The sequence below is a fragment of the Macrobrachium nipponense genome, chromosome 3 (genome assembly GCF_015104395.2).
Source record: "Macrobrachium nipponense isolate FS-2020 chromosome 3, ASM1510439v2, whole genome shotgun sequence".
NCBI lineage: Eukaryota > Metazoa > Arthropoda > Malacostraca > Decapoda > Palaemonidae > Macrobrachium > Macrobrachium nipponense.
In genome coordinates, this window is record NC_087202.1 from 22,263,544 (window position 1) to 22,287,530 (window position 23,987).

Below are 23,987 nucleotides of genomic sequence, written 5' to 3' on the forward strand. Positions count from 1 at the left end.
TCATGTACCTCTTGTAATAAACTCTTTTCCTCTATCTCTTCTAGTTAAGTAAGTTAAAATGTAAAAGAGAATGATAAAAGTACCATTGCAATCGAAGGAGAAATAGCGGTTTTGCTAAGAACAACTGAAAGATTATTATACTATTCAGTAGTTTCAGTGGTTGAAGAGAGATAATAAAAATGTATGACTACTATACTGTGCATTGGTTAAAAGTGGTTGCTTGGCAATCTTTCGGTACTCTGTAGTGTTGACAAAATGATTGTAAACAAAAGGAAGTCGGAAGCTTTTTTCTTTTGTTTATTATAGTTAATAATTATTTGAAATGAGTATATACTAATTATTTATACATTTTATAGGATTATTCTCAGCTTTTACCATCTTAGTTTTAGATGTCAGAATCTTAGACTAGGCTACAGTAGCAACTGCTAACATAGCCTAGGCTATTGCCAGAATCAAAACTCAACATTATAAGGGATATCTGGTAAAATCCTAATATATGCAGTAAAAATGGGGATAAACATTACATGCAGTCGAATTACTCCAGTATATTCAGTATTTTGCCTTTTTGGAGTCACATTTCTTCTGTCAGATCTGTGTCATAACCCTGGAACATGTTGTAAACCTGGAAATAATTTCTGAAGAATACAATTGAAAAGCGTCATAATCTCGGAACGCTGTAAACCAAAACTGTCGTAAACTGGGGACTGCTTGTACACGGAGTACCATTATAAAGACATATCTCAATCCCTATCAAATGCTATTGAGACTTTGAGACTTGCAGATATGCATATCATTACCGAAAAAAATCGGTCCAGCAGCGAACACAATATTATGCTTATTACTCTACTCGGAGAAGGAAAGTTGACTTTTACCGACAACGGTCGAAGTATCAACAGTACCACTACACAGACATATCTCAATTTCTATCAAACACAATTTGAGACCTGTAGGTACACATTTCACACTGAAAACATTGGTTCGGAAGCAAATCCAATATTTACATTTATTACGCTACTCGGAAAAGGAAAGCTAACCTTTACCGACACTGGTTGAAGTACCAAGAGTATTATTACACAGACAAATCTCAGTTCCTATCAATCATAATTTGAGACTTGTAGATATGCATTTTATACTGAAACTATTGGTTCTGCAGTGAACGCAATATTTACGTTTGTTATGCTACTTGGAAAAGGAAAGTTAACCTTTACCGACCACAGTTTGAAGTGCACTGAGTACCATCATACAAACATTATCTCAAATCCTATCAAGCATTATTTGAGACTTGAAGATATTACTCACCAAAAATACCGTCAATGAACCTTGAATTCTTTCATTAGTGGAGACTATCAGTGAAGGTGGTAGCGAACGTAATGTTTACTTTAATTGGTAAATTACGCTACTGGTAGTTACACAATTTGATTGCAAATTTGCTACTGTAGTGAAATAAGATTAACCTGAATCAGATCTTAATAACAAAACAATAAAATACTAATCCTGAAAGTTGTAAGCTTGAAGGCTACCAGAAATCGGTAATAATACTAAACCTAAATCCAGTCTCTGACCGGCAAATTTAAGAACTCAGCTACCACCGTTACTCTGTGTTGCCTGAATAATGGCAGAAACAGAATGAGCTTATTTGCTAAGTAGTTCACGGTATTCCCGTTAGTGGGCGAGACCGGTCACCTGCACTTAACTGTTAAGTGTTACCTGTGAATTTTTTTAATTCAAGCTACCATGCAAGAGGAAACTACTATAGCTATGTAATTACTGGTGTTATTTATATAAAATGGTGAATTATTATATATAAAAACATCCCTCTTACCAAGTAAATTTTCTCACAGGGAAGTAATTTCCTTACATTTTTATAGCATTCTGACCAGTTACATGATAACAATGTAAGGACACAGGTTGCACATATCTTCAGACAAAGATGCATTACTTTCTGTCTTTTACTTTCCATTCATTTCCTTTGGTCTCTTCCTACCTATAAACTCTCCAACCTCTTCAACTCAATCTTGTTCAATTTTCACCTCTCATCAATGAAAAAATCCTGCAGGTGAGCCACTTAAATGCTAGAATGGAAGTGGTCTAGGTCTATGAAAGTTGAATTTATACTAGCATTAGTATTTCTGCAAAGTTCTTTTCCACCAGGAAGTACTATAAATCAAGAACTAAAAACTATTCCATAATAAATTCCATTCAAAATTGATGGGAACCTTTGGGAATAAACATCGATGAAGAGGCTGCTGCGGCATAATGTGGTTAGTAGGATCGAATTCTCCAGGCATGACATCTACGGGACATACACTCTGCAAAAATTAACAATTTAACTACATTAAGAGATAAGAAGGAACAAATCCTTGTCCATCATCTACTTATAAAAAGTTGATCACATATTTCAAGAAAAAAACAAAACTAGTAATTCAAAAATTCAACATTACTTACAGCAATTTGGATTAATGTGTCATCCAGCTCTCTTATCAGCTCCCCTTTTTTAGGCTTTCCTTTCTCACCCTTAGCACTACTAAGAGAATTTCCTGAAAAAGCAAATGAAAAAAAGATATAGAATGTACTGATATTGTAACTAATGGATTACACAATCTAAAAAAGAAACTGTATCAAAACTGTCAAAAATGTTATTGTTATAATACAATTAAGTTTGTTCATACTTACCTGGCAGATATATATATAGCTGTATTCTCCGAAGTCCGACAGAATTTCAAAATTCGCGGCACACGCAGTGGGCGGCCATGTGGTAGTACCCATTCCCGCCGCTGGGAGGCGGATATCAGGAACTATTCCCATTTTCTATTCATATTTTATCAGTGCCACTGTCTCCTGAGGGGAGGTGGGTGGGCACTTTAATTATATATATCTGCCAGGTAAGTATGAACAAACTTAATTGTATTATAACAATAACATTTTGTTCATGAAACTTACCTGACAGATATATATATAGCTGAATCCCACCTTCGGATGGTGGGAAGAGACAGAATAGGATTTTTGGGAAACTAAATTAAGTAGATGATATACATCTTGGTTCCTGACCTGTTAGCATAGCCGACTTCGTGATTACTGTCACCAAAGTCTGCTTCTGCGTTACTAGAGTTGCCAGCGAGGTAGAGACCTGTAATGCTGGTGCGCTCTAGATGATCTGTCAACGGGGCGTGACCACAATGTGACTAGACCATATGACCATACTTCTGAGGGCACCAAAGCTAAAACCACCACCTGACCTAACCTATCAAAGTTAGTTCCATAACTTCTAGGCTAAAGAAAAGGAATGCGCCTCAAGCGACCAACCCTTCAAAGTTAAAAGCACACCTATCCCTTTTCTATCGGATAGGATTCGTGTTGCTTCCTGCCCCCAATAATATATCTACGGATATGTATGGTCCTAGCGACTTACGGATCTGAAATGTCGTCTTCACATCCCGTCGGGAGTGTGAAGCGAACACAGAGTTGCTTCGCTAAAGCATGGCACTCAGGATGTTACTGAGTGTCATGCTCTGTTGAAATGCTTCCGAGGCCGCGCCCTCACCTCTTGAGCATTCATATTAAGAAAAAATCTCAAATCTTTATGCAAACATAATGAATGAGACCTCTTAAAAGAACTCCTTGGCTATAATGCCAGGGTGTTCTTGGACATGAACCAGTCTGGTCTTTTTACGGAACACCGCAGATTATCGGGAGTGTGAAGCGAACCCAGAGTTGCTTCGCTAAAGCGTGGCACTCAGGATGTTACTGAGTGTCATGCTCTGTTGAAATGCTTCCGAGGCCGCGCCCTCACCTCTTGAGCATTCATATTAAGAAAAAATCTCAAATCTTTATGCAAACATAATGATGAGACTTCTTAAAAGAACTCCTTGACTATAATGCCAGGGTGTTCTTGGACATGAACCAGTCTGATCTTTTACGGAACACCGCAGATTGTCCGTTGACCTCGACTTTCTATAGTTTTATCAAGATAAAACTTGAGAGACCCGACAGGGCACAGGACTCTCTAATTACCTTGCCCAATAATTTGTGCCATACCCTTGGTCTCCAAGCCTTCGGGTCAAGGGTTAGACAGGTTTTCGTTTTTCTCAAGAACGGAAGGCTTAGAGGACAGACCGCATTATGTCCTTTAAAGCTAAAACCTCTGATGATGGCTAAAACCTCACTAACCCTCTTTGCCGTGGCTAGAGCGGTTAGAATGTTAGCCTTTCTGGTCACGTGTATTAAGTTCGCAGAAAGGATAGGTTCGAAATGCTTTTGGCATCAGAAACTCAGACTACGTCTAAGTTCCATGCCAGAACCTGCGATCCAGAGAATTTCAAGATCTCCCCAGACCTCAAAGATCGTGAAGCTTTGTTGTTTGACAGAACCGAATCTCTGAGCCTAGAGGCCGTCAACAACATATTTGCATATTCTACAATAGTTAGGACTTCTAGCTTATCTCATACTTCATACGGAAAGATAGAACCATAAAGAAATTCACAGAGGTCGAGGTGGAGGAACAGTCATTTCCCTTCACTATCTCCAGAAACGGCCCCCTCCGATTGAACACTGAAAATAGGCAGCACTGCTTTGCCTTGGCCAAGAGACTGCCATTAATCTTGAAGATCTTATCGCTTCTCGATAGTCTGAACGCCTTCAGACTCAGAGAGGAGAGATATTAGATACTTCACTAAGTGACGATGTTAGATTACACGATTCTCTCGGGAAGGGTCTTTGGACAATTCTCTGAATTACCTGACCTCTGTGAATCCAACCTCTTAGAGGCCAACATGTGGAGACTAAAGCTAATCCTCTAGGATCATGAATAAGGGAACAACTTAAGAGGAAGCTCCTTCGTCTTCAATATTACGAAAAACTTAACGAAAGGACGCCCTCAGTCTCTCCTCAACTTTCGACATACTTCTAAGTGAGGATTACTCAGACGTCAGTAGTTGTTGCCTTCGATCGAGAAGACGCGCACGGACGTGCACTAGTTTAACGAACCTCTTGAGGATCGTTACGTTCCGTGCCCAAGCCCATAACCAACTCTCTCTTCTTGAGCTATGAGAGAGCTGAGAAATTATCCGAGATGATTTGGGCCACTCGATCCAAAAACTCACCCTTCGAGGAACTGGAGCCGACCAGTTTGGCTTCCAATTCTTTTTGTTTTTCAGACAATGTGCCAGAACATCTGTTTCCTCTGTTCGGATGTCTGGCACCCTCTCGCTATCACCCGAGGTGATCCTCAAGCCGTTGAGAGAAAATTAGAATTATTACTAGATCTTTGATGTTGTTCCAATTTCTTCGGGAGGAAAAAATGTAGAGGTCTGAATTGCTGTTTATTCAGGGAAAACAAGCTTCTCCAGCAAGGAAATGGTCCCAGCAAACTCATCCATTCCCTCACTCAGCCTGCTTCCTTCCCTAAATAAGGCTGCGCTTTGCATAAGCAGGAGAGCATTATTATAGTGCTATGCCGCGGTAGATTCGTACAGAATTCTGTTACCGTGCGGTAAACGCGCACCGAACAAGTATAAGAGATATCTTGTTGAAATTATCTAAGTAAACGGAAGGCGTGTTCATTCAAGATTACTAGAAATTTCCTCAACCCGAGGCTAAAATCCATGATTGTAGGCAGAGAGACGGCTTATTCAGCCATTCCCGCAAGGGAGAGAGACGTAAACCAACCGCGCATGTCACCGAGCTAGCCGGTACTGCGTAGATCACAGTAACAGCAGCCTTGTTCATCGTCTCGCACTATCTGCCTGAGTTGCCAGCTACTCCTTTTACGAAGGGATAGGTATGAAATTATCGAGCAAAGGTAAATACGATATGCGTTATATGGACTTGACCCATGCGTTAGCAAAATGACGCAAAGATAAAACTACGTAAGTATTGTAGTAATTTGAACATCGAATTCTCTACTACATCTTTCCTCGACGAGGAAGAGAGAAAGAAAGGAAAACGACTGTCCACGTTCTAATGAATGAGACTTTTTAAAAAGAACTCCTTGATTCTTTGCCAAGACTCTTGCCAAGAAAAGGGAGTAATATTCGAATAGAGATCATCAAGAGAGAACCGAGGATCGAAAAGGACGTTCAATGTTCTTATGATATTGGACATAAGACTTCCTGGATCTAGTCTACAAGTCTTTTCTTACTCCCCGGATGAGCCTCTGAAAATGAATGAGAGCTCTTCCGAAATTTGTTAATGAGTTTATCCGCTTAACGATAAAAACGTTAAAATCTATGTCAAAGAGAACTACCCCATTTATGAGGGGTCCCCCACTAAAATGACAAAACGTTTAGTATCTTGACAATGGGGAAAACGTCCTTACTTGACAAAACAATTGGCAGTTTGCTAATAGGGGAAAACCCTTTAACATGACCGAAAGTCACCCAGGAATCCGAGTATATAATCTTCCCGATTCTCAGAGAAATCGATGAAGAGGCAAGAGGGATCGAAGAAAAAATTCGGGTATGCTCTCCGCTAACTCCGAATCCTTCTTTAAAAATTTCTGTAAAGGAATGTCCTGTGGAGAGTCTTGAAAAAACCTCCTCTTGACGAGCGTTTAGAAAGCGTCAAGCGTCCTAAGAAACGTCCTGAACAGCAAATAAGACGCTGTCTACAAAGTCTTTTCTCTCGCAAAGCGTCCTGTCGAGCTTCCACCGAAGCGTCCTGGCGAATGTCCACAAAAGCGTCCTCATAAGCGCTGAAGCAATGCCAAGGCCCGCCAAGAGGCGTCCTGGCGAGCGACCTTGCCAACATCTCAATGTTATGACGAACCGCGTTTTGCGGATGACGTTGAATATTTTCAAGGGACGTCCTCATGCGAGTCTCCATGGAGAGCCGCACGCTGCTCCTGAAGTGTGTGAACACTAAAGGAAGACGTACGGCTTTCGTCTTCAAGACGGGCCTTAAAGACCTTCATACCTTCTTACAAAGACAGTGGCCGCCTGTGCGGCAACTTGCGTCTTAGTAATGCAAAAGAACATCTCCAGAAACGCCCTCAGCACAGGAACGCCGAGCGTCCGAAAGACACCCTCGCAAGGTGCTTGCCGAGCGTACTGGAGAATGTCTCTACTTATAGGACGTCGAGCACCTCCAAAAGCTTCCTCACGTCTAAATTGCCCTTCTTATGCCGAACCAGAGACATAAGTTGTTTGACTGTGCAAAGCAGCTTGCCGGACGTCAAACTTATGCTCTTTCGAAGTAAAGCGAACGTTACATAACGTATACGGAGCGCCATGAGGAGAGGAGACGAATACTGAGTTGCTCCTCCAAAAAGGTGGAATCAAGAATGTCCTTGATTACCATATTCTTTTGGAATGCTAGCGAGGTTGAAACAGCTCTAACTTCATGAGCGTTCACTCGCAGGAGGCTCAAATCACTCTTCTGGCAAGATGAATGAGCCTCCTTAATAATGTATAAATGAGCGTTCACTCGCAGGAGGCTCAAATCACTCTTCTGGCAAGATGAATGAGCCTCCTTATATGTCCCTTAGGAAAAGAGCCAGTGCATTCTTCGAAAAGGGTAAATGTGGTCTCTTCCTGAGCACCACAAATTACCCAAGAAGGACCTCTTACTTCCTTCGTTTAAGTAAATAAAATTTGAGAGCCCTGACAGGGCACAGGACTCTTTCATCCTCTCGTGACGAGAGCTTCTTAAGGAGGCGCGAGTCCTTCCGAGAGCTCCAACCCCTGTGTGGGGAGGACGCCTCGGAGGACGAGAAGCAATCCTTCAAGATTCGTGCACGTGCTCGATCTTCGGCAGCCTGGGAAGTGACACAGGACCTGCCGAAAGGAAGCCAGATCAGCATGAAAACCCGTAACCCTCCTTCGGCTTTTGACATGCCCTCTCCCTGGTTTCCTGGGAGTCCGACAGAGGTCTAGGCCTAGAGGCGTTATGGGGCCGATCTGACGTTCCCTCCTGACGAGAGAGAGGACGTGAAGCGTCCTCTTCTCTAAAGCTTCTTAGAGGGCGCGAGTCCTTCCGAGAGCTCCAACCCTTGCGCGGGGAGGACGAGAAGCAATCCTTCAAGATTCGTGCACGTGCACGATCTTTAGCAGCCTGGGAAGCGTCAACAGGTCCTGCCGAAGGGACGCCAGATTGGTGGGGAGCCCCCGTAAAACCCTCTTGCGGCTTTCGACATGCCCTCTCCCTGAGTCCTGGGAGTCCGACAGAGGTCCAGGCCTAGAGGCATTATGGGGGGTGCCGATCTGACGCCCCCTCCACAACACAAGGGGCACTACACTTCACACACACTGATTGGAGAGCGAGCACTTTAGTCTAAGATTACTTGATGTAATCCTCTAGCAGACACTTCTTCTAGGCCCGTAAGCCATACCACAGGGTTAGGCAAAATAAAATCTACAGGAGGTTAGAAGGTTCATTATTTCTAACTTCTGTTTACTGTGGAGGAAAACTGATTCTAACACGCTCTAAAATGCGTACATGAATCTTACTTCTTCCGTAATCAGTCACACATTACACTAATTACATTGAACTTATGCAAAGAAAACATGTAAACGTCATATATACTAAGCGAGTGTCTACCGAAAGTTCCGGTAGCCTCACCTTACCCCATGCAGACAACAAAGTCTGAAACTAGGCTAACTAGCTTCAGACATCAAATGCAATGAAAAAATTTACGATAGCGTATGCCTAGCCACAAATCCAAGTCAATAATCGAAAGAATAATTAGGATACTTAAGCGGCTAATGAAGTTTCAAAATCCTAGGCGGAGGTCTGTAAACAGTTGTTTACCGACCGGCGACAGAAAAAATATGAATAGAAAATGGGAATAGTTTCCTGATATCCGCCTCCAGCGGCGGGAATGGGTACTACCACCTGGCCCCGCCCACTGCGTGTGCCGCGAATTTTGAAATTCTGTCGGACTTCGGAGAATACAGCTATATACGTATATATCTGTCAGGTAAGTTTCATGAACAAACTAATAAATTTAAAACTGTAAAAGCACTTTTAGTCTACATGATATTAGGACAATGTAATTACTGTTCACTACTTGATGCATCAATAACGGCACCTTTCCTTTTGAAAAGTGGTCTTCAACAAGGGAGTTGACACTTATTTTTTCCTAGGAAAAATTATGAAAAATAATAGTTTAATGGAAGTGCAATTATTTTAACAAATTAAATGCTCCTTCACCAAATTCCATGCCAGCAACCAAAAATGGACCCCAAGGTACTGTAGTTTTCATAAACCGTTTCATCATTGCAAAAGTAATAGGATGCAAACAGACTTATTCGAAGGCCTACAAATTATTTCTGTTCTGTAAGATAATCTCTTAGAGACCAGACTGGACAAAGAGTTCTCTCTTCCTCTTCAGGCCCTAGAATGTCCATCCACTTTTTAGAGTGAAAAGAGTGAGTCCAGGGCTTGGACAGTGTCTCATTCTTTGCTAAAAACCCAAGGGTGAATGAACAAACTCCATTCCCCTGGGGAAATCCAATCCTCTTATCAATTGTGTGTACTTAGGGGCTCAAAACCTGGTTCCTACAGCCATTTAACCCTTAAACGCCGGAGCGGTAAATAAAAAAATGACTCCCGTATGCCGGAGGGGTTTGAGAGTGAGCGCGTAAGCGGAAAAAATATTTTTTCAAAAAATCACAGCGCGCTTAGTTTTCAAGATTAAGAGTTCATTTTTGGCTCCTTTTTTTGTCATTGCTTGAAGTTTAGTATGCAACCATCAGAAATGAAAAAAAAATTATCATTATCATATATAAATAATGCGATATATGATAGCGCAAAAACGAAATTTCATATATAATTGTATTCAAATCGCGCTGTGCGCAAAACGGTTGAAGGTAACAAGTTACTTTTTTTTTCGTTGTAATGTGCACTAAATTGCGATCATTTTGATATATAACACATTGTAAAACGATAAAAGCAACACAGAGAAAATATTATCACAAAATAATGCATGAATTCGTAACGCGCTTACGTAAACACATATTTTTTTCAAAAATTTCCCACCCTAAATCTAAATATTGTCCTAGGGAGACTTCCAATATGTTTCAGAATGAAGACAAATGATTGAATATTACTATACTGTAAGAATATTAGCTTACAAATGCAGTTTTTGACCATATCTGACGAGCTAAACTTGACCGAATGTCGAATTTTTTATATATATATTTTTTTATGCAATTATTTCGGAAATAAGAAAAGCTACAACTTTCAAATATTTTTCGTTTTATTCTACATGAAATTGCGCACATTTTCATATACAGTAGACCCTTGACTCACGAAACGCATTGACCCACGTACAACTCGATCCCCGACCAAAATTATAGGTAAAATTTCACCCTTGACCTACGAACTAACTTTGAGATACGAACAAAAAAAAATGCGGAAAATAAAAATTCTGTTTGGGTCATGAACTAATTTTGAGACATGAACATTTGAAAAATGCTGGAAATTTCTGGAAAATAACAATTCACTTTGTTTCACAAACTAATTTTTAGACACAAACATTTGAAAAATGCGCGGAAATCGCCCAGCACACGTGAAGCGCGTTTTGAGTTGCCATGGGTAACCAGCCATCCTCCAGCCGCCCACGCACGGCGTCACCCACGCATCGCTCTTTGTCTCATCTCATTGTGTACAAGACGTTCGTCAATTCGCTTAGCATTTTTTGCGCTAAAACTTGTGATTTTCTTCATAATGGGCCCTAAGAAAGTGAAGAGTGGTGGTGAAAGTAAGAAAGTGAAGAGTGATGGTGAGAAGAGGGTGCAGAGGGAAGATAACCATTGAAATAAAGAAAGAAATCAACTGACGAAGAGGAGGCTGGGGAGGAAGTTACAGATGTCAGCAGTGATGTGATAAAAGCCGCATTGGAAAAGTGGAATGATGTCCAGTGCTTCCTTGAATTGTATCATCCGGACAAAATTGTTACGAACAGGATCGTGAATATGCTCAATGAAAATTTAATGAGCCATTTCAGAAAGTTATGCAAGGAAGGAAAAGGCAACAGACATTGGATAAGTTTGTGATTAAACGTTCACCAAAAAAACCTAGAAGAGTTGAATCTCCGGAACGAGATCTCCCCGACCTGGATGGGGGAGGGTCTCCTTCCGCACAATAACCTCCTCCCCACCCACCACCCTCCTCTTCTCTTGTCCGTCAAGCCAGAAGTCTTGCCAGTCATAGTAAGTGTTCACTTTACAAACGTTTTTATAGTGTTAGTTTTACCATTTTAAATTATATTATTAGATATATTAAGGTTTTTTACACTGACTTTTACATTATCTGTGTAAAATAAGGCAAAATATACATAATATATATTGGTTCGTAGGGGTCGAGAACCAAGTAATATTATTCCCATTAAACCTTATGGGGAAATTAGCTCCGAGTCACGAACAATTTGGAAACCACGACCAAGGTCTAGGAACGGATTGTGTTCGTGAGTCAAGGGTCTACTGTATAAAACTCTATGAAATGCCTAATATGAAACGGAGCAAATATTCCGAGAATGGGACTTACGCATTTCGGAGATTTGTGGCGGAGAATCCGCGCGCGGGAGGGAAAAAGGAAAGTTTTTTTTTTTTTAAATTCACCATAAATTTAAATATTGTGCTAGAGACTTCGAATTTGTTTCACGATGAAGATAAATGACTGAATATTACTAGACTGTAAGAGTTTTATCTTACAATTGCGTTTTTTTTCGACCATTTCGGTAGAGTCAAATTTGACCGAACGTGGTTTTTTTTCTATTATCGTGATTTATATGCAAATATTTCAAAATGAGAATAGCTACAACCTTCAACTATTTATTGTTGTATTATACATGAAATTGCGCACATTTTCATATATAAAACGTTATGTAACGGCTAATTTAAAATGGTGCAAACATTACCACAATCGCACGTATGATTTTTTCGGAAGAGTTACCGCGCGGACGTAAAGAAAATGTTATTTTTTTCATAAATTCACCATAAATCGAAATATTGTGCTAGAGACTTCCAATTTGTTGCAAAATGAAGGTAAATGATTGAATATTACTAGAATATAGGCGGTTTTAGCTTACAATTGCGTTTTCATACAATCAACTTACCTGTCAGATATATACATAGCTAAGACTCCGTCGTCCCCGACAGAAATTCAAATTTCGCGCCACTCGCTACAGGTAGGTCAGGTGATCTACCGGCCTGCCCTGGGCGGCAGGACTAGGAACCATCCCCGTTTTCTATCATATTTTCTCTGTCGCCGGTGGTATCAACATTGTTGTTATTACCTCCTGACTTAGATTCATTTTTCATCCTTTGATCATCGTTTTTCGGCTTTTTGGTGACGTATTTGGATCGTGATTCGCTACAGTGAACTGTTTTTGGAATAACTCTTTTGGAATTTTCTCAGTATGTCTGATTCTAATGAGAGTGTGAGAATGTGTGTGAATGTAGGCTGCAGGGTGAGGATGATCCTCACACTGTATGCCGTAAATGTAGGGGGTTTCAGTGTTCTGCTATTAATACTTGTAAGGAATGCGAGGGATTGAATGCAGAAGAGTGGAAGACTTTGACTTCTTATTTGAAGAAGTTAGAGAGGGATAGAATTAGACGATTGAAAGGTGTGAGTTCAAAGCCTATTGAGCCTTTCACTGATAATTCTAATCCTACTGATGTAGATTCTCCCTATGTATCTCATTCTCAGAGTGCTTTTTCGGATTCGGCATCGGAAATCGCCAATCTGAAAGCTACAATTAGAGACATGAAGTCCAAGATGGCTGACTTCAAAGGTAAGGCTAGTGAAAGTGAGCATTACAGTGAAGTGAGTTCTCCCAGTGTTGTGGAGGGGGCGTTTGATCGTCCCTGCGACGCTCTCAGGCCTAGACCTCTTCCAAGCTCACGAGCCCAGAGGAGAAGGAAAGTCGAAAGCCTTAAGGAGGTTGTGGGGAATCCCCAACGGTCAGACGTCCCTTCAGCTAGCTCTGCTTCGTTGCAGGCGGCTCAAGGGCGCTATAGAAAAGCGTCCTTCGCGAGTGTTTCTCGTCCTCTCCCTCACCTAAACGAGGGTGGAAGGAATCGAACTTATCGAGACCGCTGAAGCGTCATATGACGCCTGACATGGATTTTAGTCCAGAGCGTTTCTCTGATGACGCTCCGTCTTCTAGCAAGAAAGCGAAGGGGGCGTCAGCGTCACCTGAAGTGTACGCGGAAGTACCCTTTCCTTCTTCCCCACCGAGTGATGACGAAAGACGTCATGCACTGGACGTGGGAGAAGCGTCAAGAAAGATCATTATAGCAGTTCAAGAGCAACTGTCATCTCGAGTGGGAGTTTTAGCGCAACGTCGGAAGGACGTGACGCTTCCAATTAAGAAGTCTCGTCCTCTCTTACCTGTTCAACGACAAGCGTCATACAGACGGGAAACGGCTAAACGTCTTACAGAAGCGTCTAGTGCGAGAGCGAGAACAGGTGCTTACGAGAGTTTCGTAACGCCAGAGAGACGTAAGACGTCTTTTAGACGCGAAGCGTCATTGGAAACGGAGCATAGACATGACGCTCCGTCCAATATTATGACGCCAAGTAGGACGCCTTTGGAGAGCGGAGCGTCTTCCAAGCGCGAAGCGTCATCGAGACGTCTGCAAAAGACGTCATCCATGACGCTTGGCAAACGGGAAGCGTCATGTAAGCATGAAGAGTCTTCTAAAATTCTAGAGAAGCCGAAGCTTATGACGCCTTCCAAGACTATTAGAGCGGGAAAGAGGAAGGATTATCTTTCCCTTAGCCCCTCTCCTGTTAGGAGTTTGTCTCCGCAAGCAGAAGAATGTTCGGAAAGGAGAGCGGAGACGCTTTTAGATCCCGAGTTAGAGGAAAACTCGGATGACGAATATAGTGGAAGAGAAGGTCTGTCTAACTATAAGGTGTTGACTACCCTTCTTCTTGAGGAGTACGGAGGCGAGTTGACGCCTGCCGCTCCTCCTTCTCCTCGCTCCCTCTTTTCCAGTGCTAAGACGAAGAAGCCTTCGTCTTTTCTTAAAATGAAACCCACCATATCGATGAAGCGAGCATTACATTCCTTAGACTCATGGATGAAGTCTAAGAAAGACTTAGTGAGAACAGTCTTCTGCATGCCTCCAGCAAGATTAGCTGGGAAAAGAGGCATTTGGTATCGGACGGGAGAAAATATGGGTATTGCTCTCCCTTCTACAACCGAAACAGTTTTTCGACTTTGGTTAACGCTTCAAGGCGTCAAAGTCTCAATTCTGTACGGATTACGTGGGGAATTTCGGAACTGGATCATCTCCTCAAGGGACGCTTTCGTGTATTGGAAGTTTTTTAACTTCTTAGATTGGTCCCTTGGGGTGATGTCCAAGAAAGCCCATGATTCGGAAGGAATCGAACCTGAAGCCCTGTTATGCATATTGTCTTGTATTGACAAGGCGGTACAGGATGGATCTTTTGAAATCTCCTCTTTGTTTGCGGCAGGTCTTTTAAAGAAAAGGACTGTATATGACGCCTTCTTAACAAAGGCAGTCTCACATGCTCAGAGAGCAGCACTTCTATAGCTGCTTTTTTTTGTCCCTTAAGAAGGGAAAATGAAGATTCTCCTCCAAGCACCAGTAGGTGCCAGGCTCCTGGGATTTGTGGAAGCCTGGACACTGATAAATGCAGAAGCGTCATCTTTGGCGATCTTAAGAGGGGATATCGTAATCCCTTTCCTGAACACTCCGTCCCCTAACGTCAATACCAAGGGAACTATCACCAAATACAGGATCCTGTGCTGAGGGATACTCTTCGATCGAGGGTGGAACAAATGTGGGACAAGAGAGCGATAGAATTGTACGGGTATCAACACTCCCCGGGGTAACAATCGCCTTTTTCTGGTGGCGAAAGCCTCGGGAGGCTGGAGACCAGTACTGGACGTCAGCTCTCTGAACAGATTTGTTCAGAAGGGGAAGTTCTCCATGGAGACTTCTGCGTCAGTCATGGCGTCATTACGACAGGGAGATTGGATGGTGTCTTTAGATCTCCAGGACGCCTACTTTCACGTCCCGATCCACCCTTCATCGAAGAAGTACCTCCGTTTCATGACGGGGGAAGGATCTTTCAGTTCAGAGCCTTGTGTTTCGGCCTGTCCATAGCTCCTCAGGTCTTCACAAGCCTGATGAAGAATGTGGCGAGTTTTCTTCACCTCAAAGGAGTGTATGTCTCTATGTATCTAGACGACTGGCTCATCAGGGCCAGATCGGAGAGACAGTGCTTGGAGGACCTAAAAAGTTAACTCTGGATTTGATCAAAGCGTTGGGATTGCTTGTGAACCTCGAGAAGTCTCAGCTGACCCCCAGACAAGACCTAGTCTATCTGGGGATTCGGATGGATTCTCGGGGTTTTCGAGTTTTTTCTTCGCAGAGAGAATCGCAAAAGGTTTGCGGATAGTCTCTCTCTTCTTAGAGAAGCAACAAACGTCGGCGAGGAATGGTTGAGCCTTCTGGGGACGCTTTTCCTCGCTAGAACAATTCTTCCCTCTAGGAAGACTTCATATACGTCCTGCTTCAATTCTTCCTCAAGAGGTCTTGGAGCTGGAAAACCGGACAACTGTCGGACGTTTTTCCCATTCCAGTGAGATAAAGTCACACCTACAGTGGTGGTTGCACCTCTGGAAGAGAACAAAGGGATCTCTCTAAGAACACAGAACCCAGACCTAGTGTTGTTCTCCGACGCGTCGGAGGACAGGTTGGGGAGCGACATAGGCTCAGAGGAAGTGTCAGGCACCTGGGAACCAGCACAGGTGTCTTGGCACATAAACTGCAAAGAGCTCTTCGCCATACATCTGCCTTGAAGAGCCTAGAACCTCTGGTGTCAAGCAAGGTAGTGCAAGTAAACGTGGACAACATCACCGCACTTGCCTACATTCGGAAACAGGGAGGGACGCACTCCTCGTTCCCTTACGAGCTCACGAGAGACCTATTACTTTGGACGTCTCACAGGAACATCTCCCTGATGACAAGGTTCGTACAGGGAGTAAGGAATGTGAGGGCGGACAGGCTCAGCAGGAGGAACCAGGTCCTTCATACAGAATGGACACTACACGAGGAAGTGTGTCTCGATCGTGGTCTCTGTGGGGAACTCCTCATGTGGATCTCTTCGCAACATTCATTTCTAAAAGGCTCCCAGTTGTTTGCTCGGTCGTGGAAGATCCAAGAGCTTTCTTATGGTAGACGCCCTTCCTTGCTAATTGGTCTCGAGTAGACGTATATGCTTTTCCCCCATTCAAAATCCTGGGGTTAGTAATGAGAAAGTTTGTGGCGTCAAAAGAGACGAGGATGACGTTAATAGCCCCCCTTTTGGCCGGCCCAGGAATGGTTCACGGAGGTGGTAGAGTGGATCGTAGATTTCCAAGATCCCTACCAAGAAGGATGGATCTTCTCAGACAACCACACTTCAAGAGGGACCACCAAAACCTCACCGCTCTCGCTCTGACTGCCTTTCGACATCGAAAGACCGTTGTCAGAGCGAGAGGCTTTTCTCGCGAAGTGGCAAACGCGATCGCGAGAGCACGCAGAACCTCCACTACGAAAGTATACCAATCAAAGTGGAAGGTATTTAGAAGGTGGTGTAGATCCAAGAAGTTGTCCTCCTCCACTACCTCTATAGCGGAAATTGCTGATTTCCTGCTATTCCTGAGAGAAAAATCTCATCTAGCCGTATCCACATTAAAGGGATACAGAAGTATGCTCTCGGCTGTATTCAGGAACAGAGGTTTAGATCTGGCAGATAATAAAGATCTCCACGATCTTATAAGGTCTTTTGAGACTTCAAAGTCTAAGGAACCAGTACCTCCGAACTGGAACCTAGACGTAGTTCTAAAGTATCTGTCATCGGAAAGATTCGAACCTCCTCATCGGGCATCGGTTAGAGACATTACCCGAAAATGCCTATTCCTATTATCTTTAGCTACGGCAAAGAGAATTAGTGAATTGCATGCTCTGCAGGATAAAGTAGGATTCAAGGGAGACTCAGCGATTTACTCGTTTAAGACCCTGCTTTTAGTGAAAAACGAGAATCCTACGAATCCCTGGCCTAAGTCATTCGATGTCAAAGGCATGTCGAGTCTCGTAGGCAGAGAAGCAGAGAGGTCTCTATGCCCTATTAGAGCTCTGAAGTTCTACCTTCAGAGAAAGCATCAAATGGGAGGCTCTAGACAAGGTCTTTGGTGCGCGGTAAAAGACCCCACAAGACTGATGTCCAAGAATGCGCTGGCATTCGTTGTAAGAAACGTCATTACAGACGCTCATAAGGCCTGTCCTGACGAACAGTTACAACTGTTGAGAGTAAAAGCTCATGAAGTTAGAGCTACAGCGACGTCTCTCTCGTTTCATAAGAATATGTCGCTTAAAAACATAATAGATACGACATTTTGGAGATGCAACTCAGTATTTGCATCTCATTACTTGAAAGACGTGCGTGTGACATATGAGAAGTGTTTTTCTCTAGGTCCTTTCGTATCGGACGGATACGAATTCCTGGGTACGGGAGCCGACACCAATCTTAAATGTATATACTTTTCTTCTTTTTGGATATGGTCGAGTCTCTTCGAACAATGGAGGACTTAGGCTAGCACGGCGGCCGTCTATGTTGTTTCAGTAAGAGAATTCTTGTCATATCCAATTAGTTGAGTATAATTTTTTTGAAAATTATGTATGTGTGCGTAGTGGTTTTGAGTTACGATTGTTGTGACGAGTTCGGGGGATAACTCTTAACAATCTGTAGTTCTCACATATGGTTAGATCAGGTGGTCGGGATTGGTTGTGTGCTCCTTCATAAGGTGTATTGTCATATAAGTGGATCAGCACCCATTGACAAAGTCCTTTTAGGCTCTGCCGAGTAAGTGGGTAAGACCCCATCGGCAGACCCACAAGAACTCTTGGCCATAGATCATATATCTCGCTAAAGTTTCTTGAGGTGATGCAGACTACTGGGCAAACACCCACGAAGTCTACCACCTATCAGGTAGGAACCAAGGTTTTATTTATACCTACAACATATGTTGTTTTACCTGTCTATTCCATATGGAAGCTGTCTCTTACCCTCCACCGAAGGGTGCCAATCAGCTATGTATATATCTGACAGGTAAGTTGATTGTATGAAAATGATATTGTTATGTTACAATAAAGTTTTCATACATACTTACCTGGCAGATATATACAATTAAAGGCCCACCCAGCCTCCCCGCAGGAGACAGGTGGAAGAGAGAAAATATGATAGAAAACGGGGATGGTTCCTAGTCCTGCCGCCCAGGGCAGGCCGGTAGATCACCTGACCTACCTGTAGCGAGTGGCGCGAAATTTGAATTTCTGTCGGGGACGACGGAGTCTTAGCTATGTATATATCTGCCAGGTAAGTATGTATGAAACTTTATTGTAACATAACAATATCATTTTTCGACCATTTCGGTAGAGTCAAAGTTGACCGAAGGATTGAAAATTTGTCACTTATCATTTTTATATGAAAATATTTCAAAATTGATAAAAGCTACAACCATGGGTTTGTTTTTAGTTGTATTGTGCATGAAATTGCGCACATTTTCATATATAAAACTTTATGTAACGGCTAATTTAAAATGGTGCAAACATTACCACAATCGCATGTATGATTATTTTCGGAAGAGTTACCGCGCGGACGTAAGGAAAAAGTTTTTTCATAAATTCACCATAAATCGAAATATTGTGCTAGACACTTCCAATTAGTTGCAAAATTAAGTTAAATGATTGAATATTACTAAAATATAGAGTTTTAGCTTACAATTGCGTTTTTTCGACCATTTCGGTAGAGTCAAAGTTGACCGAAGGTTGAAATTTTGGCACTTATCGTTATTTATATAAAAATATCTTAAAAACTGATAAAAGCTACAATCATGAGTATTTTTTGTTGTATTCTACATATAAATGCGCACATCATATATAATACTCTATGTAACGGCTATTTAAAATGGTACAAAAATTATGTCAAGTGACGAAATAATTTCAGAGATGTGTCACAGATACTTTTTAGTGCGGCAAGAAAGAAATTCGCGCTTGCGCGCCTGCGTAACGATTGTAAACAAAACAAAACACCTTGATCCGTGAACTCCAGCATCCCCCAAGGCGCGTGATTCAAGAGTTTTCGGCTGGTAGGCCTAAAAGTATTTTTCCGCGAATTTTTAAAAAAACTTTTGTATGTTGACGTAAAATACGTCCAGTCGGCACCGAGAGACAAAAAATGTCGACGTAAAATACGTCCAGTCGGCGTTTAAGGGTAAGGACCACATCTAAGTTCCAAGCTAACTTAACTTCTTTCTATTTGGCAGTATCAAAAGATCTGAGGTCAGACAAAACTTGATTAGAGCAAAGGTCAACTTCCCCTAACTTGAAAACTAAGTTTAACATCACCCTTAGAATACCTTAGTTATGGAGGAGGAGAGAGAGAAAAAAAAAAAAAAAAAAATTCTGCTACTAACTTTGAAAAACCTTTTGCTCGTACCAGTCTCCTGACAGTCTGAATGCAGTCACAGCCAGAGTGGAAAGTCCTTGGCAGTAAGGTCTGAATTGAGGATATCTGAGTATACAGACTTTTTGAGGCAAGATTAAAAGATGAGGCAGGAGGGTCTAGCCTATCACTGATGCTAAGAAGTTGGAACCCACACTAAGAATGGGTGATAAAGGTTGATCCAAACCTATTGTTTGCTCTTGAATGCATACAGGCAGCACAGGGCATTCCATCAACGACAGGAGTTCTTATGCCATTTGAAGATCCTGCGCCAATGGGCGCTGCAGCGCCAAAGAGCAATCCGGCATCAATGGGCACTTCTTAATACCTGCAGATAGCTCAGAAAACACTGGTGATCTGGGCACTAACAGGCACTCATGAACTGTTTGAGTGTGCAGATGCATGGTGCATACTATGCGTCCTTAGACATATCAGTTGCTAAAAAGCGACCAAGAGTCGTAATGAGCACAAGAGGAAAAGAATCTGGCACCAACAGATTCTGAAACTTTCCTGGGTGCAGAAACACAAAAAGGAGCGTTGGCTGGGCACTCGACAAACAATTTCCTTGAGGAGGAAGAGCGTTTCCAAGAGGAAGAATGCTTAGAAAATGAAAACTGGCCTTCTAATACTGACTTCTGGTAGAAATGTTTGGGACTATCCCAAGAAAGTACATGATGGGCGCTGATCTTGTGATGGTTCACTGAAATTTTAGGAGGCACTGGAGATGGGAAATCATCCCTATCTTGTCTATTCAGGGGATGCTTCATCAGTAAAATGCCATTGATGCCTGGGCTAGATTCTCCAGAACCAGGACAAACTAGATGAAAGACGTGACACTTCCTCAGACGCCTTTCCAACAGTGCTCTGTTGGTACCTGGGATGCAACAAGAGCCTTTATTAGGCCCAAAGGTCTGGATAAACTAATCCTTTATAATAATAATAACAACAGGCCCAACTACCTTAGCAGACCCCTGACCTCCCATGGGCTACCAGTAAGATTCCTCCCAGGGTTAGGGGAGCATGCCAGGGACCTTTGCTAGGAGAATTGGCAAGATGGACAGCCACCTCCTCTGCACTTTTATCAACAACTTTGTCCTAATGACCTTCAACATCATACTAAATTTCTGATTAACTCTCAACTCGAGGCTGGCAATGGGCTTGGGTCCGGGAGTTAGGGAGCCAAGGTGAGGAGAGAGCGATACAGTTTGAGAAATGGGAATGGGTGGAACAGACACAGATTCTGTAACAGAAACATCATCATCCAAAGCCTGACTAGCTATTCTTACTATTAGCCCTAGAGGCTGCTTCCTTTTTCTTGTCCCTTTCCAATTCATTAACCTGGCTAGTCATACTCATCCACATTTTACTGTCCCATTGCTCACATTCAAGAAAAGTCATTCGAGAACAAACTTGACTCCAAATTTAATGCATACAGAATGAGGGTCGTAATACGATTTAATTAATGTAGTAATATGTACCTTGTAGCAGTAATATGTACCTAACACTCCGAGAACTAGAACGGACATGGTTGACGAAACTATGGTCAACAAAGTCTGTCAAATTTATGATATAGTCAAAATTGTCAATTAAATGCAACTCGAACTATGCTGAAACGGCTATCAAAAGCAAGACTATTTCACCAATTGTAACAACTGCAATCAACTGAAAAGTAAATGATCCTAAAAGTTGGCTGCTGCTAATCACTGTTACAATCATCAGTCGGCAGAAACAAATGAACTTGGTGTCGAGTTCGTTCCTCTCTACCCCAAAAATGGGCAGGATTAGTTGCCTAGTCAAAACAAAATTAGCACTACCATGAAATCTCAAAATTCTAGCTGCCGATGGAAGTGAAACTATAGCTATGTAATTAAATTGGTATGTTCTTATATAAAATAGAAATTTAAAATTAAACTGCTATGCTGTACATCAAATAAGAACAAAACAATATCCCATGGAGCTTCACTGAAACAGTAATGGCAAAATACTGTCACTTACATTATGCCCATATTAAGGCTGAGTTTTATGAAGGTTAGTCTAATCTTGTCTAATTACATAAAAACTTTATGATTTACATATTATGAGCATTACATTTTTACTCAGTTTGCTAAACTAACTTTCAATTTTGCTCTGTAAAGAAAACAAGAAGTAAAAAAATGTGACCAGCTTTGAAAAATCATTTATCTCCAAAATTACAGCAATATATCTGACAAGAAAAACACCAGCAAAGCCAAGGGGCTAAAAAAGCTAGGGAAAGCTTTTCAACAATATAAAAAATTTATTTCACCAACCTGCAACTATAACTCTACTTATTTGAGCGATAGCAGCTTGCTCTTCTGGGTGTCCAAGATAACCACAGGACATCAACAAGCAAATCTAGAGATAATTTTTTGTCCACACAATCACTCAGTTCTAGTCCCGAAATCAAAAGCAAGAACCTGTAATAAAAAACTATTGTAATAATATGAACTGGTACTCTAACATTTCAAGTTATTCTAAAAAACTTCAGGGTGAACCAATACATTAAAAAATATATAAACAAGTGTTAAAATTACAAGCAATTAAAGACAAGTTTATAATCAAATATAAATTAAAAAGAAGAGCAAACAAAAATAAATACAAATTTTTATAAAATTTATTTCTTAAATATTTACCTCTCTATTATGATAGATGTATTTCTGGGAGGAAAATAGTGTGTGAAAAGTAAAAAAATTAATTGGATTGTTTACTTTTGAAAAGTCTATTCACTCATCCCTTTCAGGTGGTTTGAGCTGTAGTTTTCCATTCAGTTTCCTTTTCTGTCCACATGAGTGGGGAGGTGGGAGTAATATATAATAGAGGGGTAAATATTTAAAAAATAATTTTTAAAATACAAATTTTTATTCTTTAAATGAATCTTATCTCTTTATTATGATAGCCGATTCCTGCACTGGGCAAAGGAGGTGGGATTTAGAAACCACCGCTACTTATCTAATGATAAGTACTGTTGCCAAGTGAGGATTTATTCATAGGTAGCAGACCTCTGAACAATGCTGTGGAGGTTCCTTGCTAACAAAAAAGACTTCAATGTAAAATCCTTAGAGGAGGTTGTGCTCAAGGGTTCCAATGGGGGCATACTTAAGCACCCCATCCAAATTCCAGCCCAAGGCTTAATTCGGAGACTTAGGAATACCAATTTGAAAGGAACGGACGGCCTCCTTAATATCCATGTTAGATGAAGTATCTAGGCCAAAAAAGTACTATATACTGCCCACTGTCTTTAATACAGTGGGACACCCTGTATTCGCGGGGATGCGTACCAGACAATCCCCCTTAGTTAGAATCTGCGAATACTTAGAACCCCCACTATAATGACAAATTTTCTAAGACAATTTGTATTTTTCATAGCTACAAACCTGAGGTCTTAACAATAGAATAATTTCTAGCACCTAGCTGGATCCAGTTAAAACACAGGTGAAAGCAAGGAATCTTGTGAGATCTGGCAACGCGTGCGTATATCGGGTGAAGAGTGGTCAAAGACCACGCACCTATGCTATCGCGTCAGTCTTTCCCAACTCAGGATGTTTAACAAACAGAGGGGTGGCTAGAGGTGGGCAGTATAATGTTAAGACCTCAGGTTTGTAGCTATGAAAAATACAAATTGTCTTAGAAAATTTGTCATACGAGAACAAACCTTCGGTCCTAACAATAGGATAGACTCATACTTGGAGGGAGGTACAAGACATCCTAAACCGGCAGGGGGAAACACACTAGTTCAGTTCAAGAAGAAATAACTAACTTCTGGAGAGGGACTGAAGCCCGTTGAGAAGCTAGATAAACTGATATCTAACCAGTCAGACACTGAGTGACATAAAATGATATATGGGAGAATCAATGTATAGGGAACCTAAGAGAAACTTTGACTGTCCAATAGCAACCAATACATCCAGGTTTTTGTTATCACTCCCAACTCCCTCCTCCTTGCCAAGCGTGGAGCATATGCTATTTGTATATCAAGCACCACACTATCAGTATGACTATCTTACTCACCTGTATCAGGACCAATCCAGCAAATGACGTGTCTATTCCTTAACCCACCCGAAGGAAGAAGGAAAAGTACAAGAGAAAGGAGACCAGCAAACTCACTCATTCTCTCATCCACACAATCACCTTAGGTAAGATACAAAAGTGCCCTGTTAAGGGCAACTATGAGTTACACAACCACCACAGGACCCAGGGAAAAAGTGTCTGTAGATCTGTGGGCAACATCCTTAAGATAGAGAGAGGTGAACGTGGACTGGTGTAACCAAGTACCAGTACCAGTGCTCAGCACTCTATGTACAGCCAAGTTCTTTTTGAAAACCAGAGAAGGACCAATACCCCTAACGTCATGTGCTCCATTCTGCACAGGCATGGTGGCGGAATCATCAAGAGCCAAGTATGCCTGTCTGATGGCTTCCCGTATCCAAAAAGAGATAGTATTCTTTGACACCTCTTCTTCCCCCTTTAGTCATCCTGTACTAACAAAAAGTTTGCAGCAGCCTGGT

General features: G+C 41.8%; 1 protein-coding gene across 1 annotated transcript in view; it reads right to left on the bottom strand.

Moving 5' to 3' along the window:
* LOC135221658 (DNA polymerase delta subunit 2-like) overlaps positions 1-23,987 on the bottom strand; it is a 76,645-nt gene that overhangs the window by 9,241 nt on the left and 43,417 nt on the right. Inside the window, 1 exon segment of the mRNA XM_064259356.1 lies at positions 2,217-2,309. Coding sequence (XP_064115426.1) covers positions 2,217-2,309 — 93 coding nt within the window.